This window comes from Silene latifolia, chromosome 10, assembly GCF_048544455.1.
Source record: "Silene latifolia isolate original U9 population chromosome 10, ASM4854445v1, whole genome shotgun sequence".
Taxonomy (NCBI): Eukaryota; Viridiplantae; Streptophyta; class Magnoliopsida; order Caryophyllales; family Caryophyllaceae; genus Silene; species Silene latifolia.
In genome coordinates this window covers 18,766,162-18,775,156 of record NC_133535.1, presented here as the reverse complement: position 1 = coordinate 18,775,156, position 8,995 = coordinate 18,766,162, and the positions used below count along the sequence as shown (strand labels likewise).

Below are 8,995 nucleotides of genomic sequence, written 5' to 3'. Positions count from 1 at the left end.
ATACCGCTTTTATGAAGTTAATAAATGTCAGGTCAAAAATGAATGAAACAAGGTAATGCAATACACTATAGACTACTCTATACTTTACGGCTTTACCGCTCTATATTGATCCTACCCGACTAGAATCCGAATTAATTTTTTTTTTGGTGAAATGTTAGTAATTTCATTAAGCACAAGAAGCTATTACAATCTATCACCATTTTGTTTTTAAGCTACTACAAATCAATTACAAGCTAAAGAGCTGATCCAAACTAGATCATTAAGATTAAATAAGCTAGTACATTGTGTTAATCTAATTTTCAGCAACCTGAAAACTTGCTCAACCACATAATCAGGATGAGCTATAAGACCTTCCAACCGAGCTTGATTCCTCTGCTGCCATATGTTGTACCAAACTGCCATAATAGTGAATAAACAGACATCTTTCTTCCCTCTTGTCCAGTGCCTACGACCTACCTAGATTACAGCATTACCAGCAGGCATGGGTATATGCAATCGATCTGCAACCTTAGTTAAGATAGCTACAGCAAACCTGCAATTCTGGAATAAGTGCACCATAGTTTCAGTTGCATTACGACAGATGCAACATTGATCATCTTGACTAATTCCAAATCTAAGAAGTCTATCCTTGAGAGGCAAAGCATTCCTGAAGACCAACCAGGTCAGGAAACTATGTTTAGGCATGCACCAATTATCCCAAACTAACTTTGCCCAGCCAACTTTTTGTTCCCTTCTCCTTAGCCATTCATAGTCATAGGAGACATTGTATCCCTTCAAATGAGCAAGCCAGATGCCACTACTATACCCAGGTTTGAGAAGTTCCTTAGTTTTGCAGATATCCTTCCAGTTCCCACTCATATGAGATTTAGGAAGGTAAGTATCCCAACTAGTGTTTTTAATATAAACCTGGTTTACCCACTTGACCCACAAACTGTCTGGCTTACTATAAATCCACCACACCAATTTCCCCACAGTTGCTTCATTCCAGGTTTGACTATATCTAATCCCTAGCCCACCTTCATTTTTTGGACAGCAGACATGTTCCCACCCTACCATAGGTGTTCTCGGATAGTTGCTTGAGCCATCCCAAAGAAAATTTTGACAAATACTATCAATCTTCTTCAATACACCCTTTGGAATTAGAAAAATATTTGCCCAGTAACTATAGAGAGAATTTAAACAGATCTCACCAAGATCAGCCTGCCAGCATATGATAATCTCTTGACTCCAAAGCTTCTAATTTTGTCAACAATTCGTTCAATAAGCACATCACAGTCCTTAGTCTTCACTTTTCCAGCTGTGATTGGAACACCAAGGTACTTGAAAGGTAGGTGCCGCTCAATGCAGCCAGAAAGATCTATAATATGCTTCCTCTCAGCTTTTGATACACCATTGAAATATATGTTAGATTTTTGATGGTTCATCTGAAGGCCTGAAGCAGCTGAAAAAGTAGCAAAAGACCTTTGGAGCACCATCATAGATTTTGTATCACCCTTAGAAAAGAGGAGGAGATTATCAGCAAACATTAAATGACAAAGATTCAGTCTAGCACACAGAGAATGATGCTTAAAATCCAAACAGAAGTAGTGAACATTAGAATACGAGAGAGAAACTCCATAGCAACCGTGAAAAGAAGTGGAGATAAGGGATCTCCCTGCCTTAAACCTTGCTTCCCCTGAAAAAAACCAAATGGCTCTCCATTTAAGACCAAAGAATAGGAGGCAGATGTGACACACTCTATAATTAGACTGATGATTTTGGGAGGAAAATTAAGTGCCCCTAACATCTTGTTTAAGAAACTCCAATTGACTGAGTCATACGCCTTCTTAAGATCCACTTTAATCAAACATCTTGAAGACACAGAGGCCCTATTATATAACCTAATTATATCATGGCAGACCAAAATGTTCTCAATAATATTTCTGCCCTTAACAAAGCCTCCCTGACTCAAACTGATAAGATCAGGTAACACTTTTGTCAATCTGGTGCAAAGGATTTTAGAAATGACCTTATACAACACATTGCAACATGAGATAAGCCTGAACTGGGACACACTTTCAGGCAAATTGACCTTTGGAATTAGGGTAACAAAGGTGTGATTAACTTGCTTGAGAAGGGTGCCATGAAGGAAGAAATCTTGTACAGCCAGACAAAAATCCTCCCCTACAACAGACCATGCATCCTTAAAGAATGCACTCGAGTAACCATCAGGCCCAGGGGCCTTGTGATTAAGAATGGAAAAAACAGCTTCTTTAATTTCAACATTGGTCACAAGTTGAAGAAGAATATCCCAATGTGCAGGGGAGCAAATGATCCCTCTTTGACCAACGTGGACATTAACAGGAGTCATTGGGGTAGCCTTTCCCAGTAAGTTCTGATAGAATTTCAAGAATGCAGTCTGGATAAGGTTAGTGTCAGTACAACTTACCCCCTGATCATCCATAATTCTCAACACCCTATTCATGGATTGACTCCCTCTGATATAACTGTGAAAACACCGAGTATTGCAATCCCCATCTTTGAGCCATGTAGCTTTATATTTCTGTAAAAGAAAGTTATCCCTTGCTACCAACAATTCCTTATATTCTCCAGCAACAACAATTTCCTCCTAAACCAACTCAGAATTAGTAGGGTCAGTTCTGAGTTGCTCCTAAATATATTCAAGATGTTTCCAAGCTCTCACTGTATTATGTTCAATGTCAGCAAAAAGTTCAGAATTCAAATGCTGCAATGGCTGTTTAAGTAGCTTCAGCTTCCTCACTACTCTGAACATGGGAGATCCATAGATCCAAGTCCTCCAAGTATTATGAACACAAGGTATAAACTGACTTACCCCACTCCACATATTAAAGTACTTAAAGCTTTCTTTCCTCTTAAGATCAATGGACTGTCTCTGAATTAAGCAAGGAGTGTGATCAAAGTACTCTTCCACAGGGAAATGTGCATAAGCATCAGGTCTCTGATCTAACCACTCCTTATTAACTAACACCCTATCAAGTCTACTATAGACTCGAGTAAGAGGTTCCTGCTTATTATTCCACGTAAAGTGTGGACAGCGGGGCCACGGGGGCGCTTGGGAACAGAACAAGCGTTTGCATTTTGTTGGAGTCGCCACCAATTTTTATGGGAAATTTGAACCGTTCGAATACCTCGTGCCATGCAAGACACAAAGTAGTGACATGAACACTAAGCAATCGTTACTCTTAGCATTCTATGTCTAGAATGACTCTCGTGGATGCCAATGAACACGGATGTTCACAGAGATCTGGAGTAAGGGGTGAGGGTACGTATTAGGAAGCTCTTTTGATCGAACACCTAATCCCGCCCGCCTCGTGTAACACCCCGGTTTATAAAAGAAGTCCTCGTCAAGACATTCTCTAATAAAACGGACTGTTACCATCTCGGTTTCCCGAGGTAGTGAATAACAAATTAAACTCCAAGGCAATTTATGTAATATTTTCAACTTAATTATTACAAATACTCTTTTCAACTCGAATTACAAGAACTGACATAATTAAAAGTGAAGTCTTCTAGATGATGATCTAGCTACTAGGTAAATCGATCCAGTGTCTCACGCCCATCCAGCTCCCGTCCTATCTCTTAAACTTGTCAAGTCTGCTCCCCATAAAACGGATCATCACGGTGTTCACGAATACACGTGGTCAACCACGAGGTTGAGTAGGGAAAACAAAACAAGTACGACAACAAAATACATAACTCCATTTCCAATTAGTCACATCCTCCACCTCACCATATCACAGACAGACTCTGAATAATCTCCGCACCGTATCACAGTCCCTGAATAACTTCCACACCATATCACAGATTCACAGACCCTGAATAACTTTCACACCATATCACAGATTCACAGACCCTGCATATCTTCCACACCATATCACAGATTCACAGACCCTGCATATCTTCCACACCATATCACATATTCGGACCACTGAATAACTTCCACACCATATCACATATTCACAGACCCTGAATAACTTCCACACCATATCACATATTCACAGACCCTGAATAACTTCCACACCATATCACATATTCACAGACCCTGAATAACTTCCACACCGTATCACAGACCCTGATTAATCTCCACACCATCCTCCAACGCATATGAATGATCAAAAGAAATTGATGCAACACAATATATATAAATCAATGAACTGATGAATCATAAAATCATGCCAGTTACCCGATGTTGTGATATCATACTCAATACGATCAAATCAGTCAATCACCCTTCCCAATATAAATGATAATATAACTCGACAACCAGAAATCCAGTCAACACAATTCGATCAATAACGATAATAAGACAAGTGTAGTTCCCCTACCTCAAGTGCCAGCAAATCCAATTAAGCAGTCCAGAAATAAAGCAATGAATTGATTATCGATCCTTCACGAATCCGTCACCTAGCACAATTATAATATTTATAATTACTAACTACTAAATATAGCTATCTCCCAAAATGGAAACTTTCCCGAAATAGTAACTTTTCTCCTTTAACAAACCCGACTCAAAACCCAACTTGAATTATTAAATGTCTCGGGAATTAAATTAACTTAATTATTTAAATGGCTCGGGATTAAATTAAATAACGAATATGTTAAATAAGGATTAAACGAATTAAATGATTTAATAAATACTCGAATCAATTTTAAACAATTCAAACATCCCGACTTAAAACCCGTCCTTAATTAATTAAATAACTCGGAATATTAATTAATTAAGCATGTGACCAATTATTGAAATATAATGATTAACTATGACGAAACCCGTCTTTAATTATTTTAATACACTCGGGAATTAATTAAATAAATAATTTAATGAGTTAAACGATTTAGGACAAACCCGAATCAAACATAAAATAATTCAACAACCCGATTTAAACTCGTCTTTAGTTATTTAAATAACTCGGGATTAGATTAATTAATTAAGAATGCGACCCATTACGAATTATAACGATTTAAATTAATAAAACCCGTTTCAAACAACCAAACCGTCCGTACTCCTTCACACTCCCTCACGCACCACCACAGGCCACCGTGAGGCCGTGTCCACCACCAGCCGTGGTACCCACCATGACCCAGCCACCAGGAACCACCCCCACTGGGGTCGACCCTCGCCGGCGAGGTGAACCACGGCCACCATTTGGCCTGGTTCACCACCACGCACCACCAAACACCACTGTTTCCCCTTCTTCCACCACCGCAACAATTAACTATTCACTGCCCAACAACCACCATTCAACTCGCCACTAACCCATGAACACCGACACCACAACACCACCTCGTCGACCTCCCCCTAGTCGACGGTGGCACCACCCAAACCTAACCATCTAAAAACCCACCTGAAAACCCGAACTAACACCCGTTGCTACCCCATATCACGCCGCTCTTTCTTTGTTACTAACCCCCACCATGAACCACCTAACCACTACCACGACACTCGCCACTCACCATACTATTCATATAACCTGACAACAACCACTAACAAAGCCCCAACAAGGCACGAACAAACCCCCAAAAACCCGACACCAAACGAAAACAAAGGAAAAGAGTCGGTCTTACCATCTTTTTCGCCACCACGACGGCCACCACGGCCACCCACGGACGTCGACACTAGTCCCTAGCTCCTCCCTGCTGCACGGTCAACCTCCACTCTCTCTCTATCCCTCTCGTTTTGCGTGAAAAGCAGATGAATGGTGTTTGAGAAGTGGGTAGGCGTGCTATTAGATTAAAACGGGTAGTGGGTAGGTTTTGGAAGTTTATGGTAGGCATGCCATTTGTTTATTAAGGGAAATGGGTAGTACTTATTATTAATCAAGGGTAGGGTACGGGTAGTATTAATTAATAAGGTTAGGGTATGGTACAATTAATAATTAATTTAATGGACATTTTGAGACAGTTCAAATGGTCGATGCTAACAATTCCGTATAAACCCGTCTTAAATTACTTGGACCGATACGACGCGAGTTAAATAAAATAACCTAACATAATTATCGACTCGACAATTTACCCGACTTAATTAGTAATATAAATGTATAATAATTAATATATAATAATATCCATTTAATAATATCCGTTTAATTTATTATATAAAATTACGGGGTATTACAGTCTTCCCCCCTTAAAATGAACTTCGTCCCGAAGTTCGCCCCCTTACTCAACAACAGAAAGGTATTGTATATTGTACTTACGGACGTCACGCAATTCTAACACGGTTAACTCACTTTTGACTCATCAATTAAACGTAATAAATACGGAATGTTACATTCTGCCCTCCTAAAAATAAACTTCGTCCCGAAGTTTAACTCATCATTTTCTTAATCCAATTAACTACAACTAATAACTACCTGCGAACACAATTGTATAACACTATATAATCATATGAGAACACCATCATCTTTCCATCTCAATTCCGATCTCGAATTCAACATGAACTCATTAACCATGGTCTCGCGGGACCGCAAACGTAGCTTGGCACAAAGGCCCCACAACTCATAACTCAATACCGGTAGTTTAACTACACTCTCCTTTTTCACATCAACCATCTAACAGAAGTAGGAACAAAACATATAGAACTCATTTGCATACGTACCCCACAACTAAACGTCAACTTGGTCAACTATAACTTACAAACAAGTGCAAATTAAGCATCAAGATTTTACAATCCTCCCCAACTAGAAACATGGTTACGTCCTCGTAACCTTCATTATTATAACAACGGTCTCAAACTACTGCTAACAACTTAAAAAGGATAAAAGGTTCTCAACTCACGTTCCAGATAACTAGTTCTTACCAAAGACAATCGATATACAACTCTTTCAAGGATGCTACCGTTACCAGTAAAAATCATTAGTAATTATTCATCTCAACAATCATTGTAATTTCATACTTTAGAACATAGGGGATCAATCATCATAAGGAAAGAATTAGGGTCAACACTTTGGTAAACCGATCTTATTAAAATTTATAACCTAATAGGTCCAATCTAACTTTCCTTTACACAATTGTACAAATTCTGGTCAAGACACAGAATCACCGATAACAAATGAAGACAACCAGTTTCGCAGTACTTATCGTCCCAGAAATATTTTCAATCCTCGTCGTAAAGGTTTGGTATTTATTCATAAATGACGAATGCACATTGATTGGCAAATTTTATAACTTATTGGTCGAGTCACACAAGTGATTAAGCAACGATATTGGAAAGGTAACATGCCAGACTATCATACATAAATTTTTGTTCTTTGTATTAATATATTTAAACTGCACCCAACACAATGACATACAAGGTTAATGTATTTAACAACACCAATTTTACAATTATTCGTTACTTGTCATGCTAATATCAACTTACCATGTTAACACGTAACTCACTTAAATCACCACATCACATTTCCCGTTTCGACATTCGTAACCAACCACAATCCACCAATTCGCTACATGAACGAACAACATGACAACTTGACCCACCACTTGTGACTCCGTTCTAATTTCATTACTCCAGACTTAGCAACGATCATGAAACCATTCAACCAGACACTTGCTGGAAATCTCCTTCCGAATTTATACTTACATGACAAAGTTTAACTTCATTTTCAAAACCTTTACTTTCATATTGGACGGTGATTAAATTCTTAATATACTTCTTATAACATAGCCGTCTGTAGAATTCCTTTACAACTTACTACGAGACTCAAACTCAGGTAACTTAATTCAATTCCTTCCAACAAAACAAGCTTAGGTGCCGACTCATATATCATAATTTTCAGGTTCATCTTATTCATTTCAATCCTATCTTTACTAATGAACGACTATTACCTCAACATCAGGGTTTTAGTTGCACTTCTTTACTCAGTTATATTCACGACTCAATTAAGCGTAACTATAACAACTATCATTTAAACCAATGTGTATCATGTGAATCATAAAAGGGTTATCCCATTATAATATTGCCAACATAGTTATCATGAACAATCTTTATTAAAATATAATTGATAGTGACGACTCGAGAATATAGCTATGTCAAATGTCGTATTATATCAACAGTTTCCTTTATATCACGCTCCTACAATTGCAAGAATCCCTTTAGTATCTTATGACGATATACTGATGAACATATCCACTAAGAATTAACAACACTGTTTGTTTATCATGTCCTCGGTTTAGGTCCACCGAAATAGATTAATGCGATGATGGTAGTAATCATAACTATGGGCACACAACTCATATGAAAGACCTTAGAACTCAGATGGCATCTTCCACGTGTGAACATTTAGACACAATCATTACTACCATTCATGTGTATCATTAACAGCATTATTATAATTATTATTCACGCGAGTATATTAGAACAACCAAATTACTTTTAATACCATCAACTTTACCAAATTACTTTTAATACCATCAACTTTACCAAGATATGACAATATAGTTTTTATATTTATATATATCTGACCACTATGCAATTATGATGAACACCCGGAGATATCACAACGTGTCAAATGTATATTAATATATGTAAACAACTGGACTCATATAAAATATTTCACCCTCGATTACGAATCAAATTAATTTATTCAATTTTACTCATACCATCACGCCAACAATGTTATCAACTAAACTTCAATTTTTATCACTGTTTGAGGTACGTAACTACTGAACATGCCTGCTACTATCATCATATAAGGACATTATAAATTCATATTATTAAAGCTCGTGGATTAATCAAACACTGTATGAAGACTCAACCTAGAACACACATTTTACAAGTCATGTTTCACGTTGTAACTTTCAAAGATCACGAATAAATAACCGTTCGATTAAAACTTGATTCATATTACTTTTACAAAACACGGAGAGTTAAAAATCACAGGGAAAAGAATTAGGTTTAAAGCACAAGAATACCATTTTTAAAGGATTTTACAACTCGGTTGGTCCAACCAAACATGTGGCAGCTATTGGTCCAAACTTGGGT

At 37.7% G+C, this 8,995-nt stretch overlaps 1 protein-coding gene across 1 annotated transcript; it reads right to left on the bottom strand.

Moving 5' to 3' along the window:
• Positions 1-456: 456 nt before the first annotated feature.
• Positions 457-1,056, bottom strand: LOC141607227 (uncharacterized). Its single transcript, XM_074426587.1, has one exon. It carries the CDS (start codon positions 1,054-1,056, stop codon positions 457-459), a length of 600 nt encoding a protein of 199 aa, XP_074282688.1.
• Positions 1,057-8,995: the final 7,939 nt, after the last annotated feature.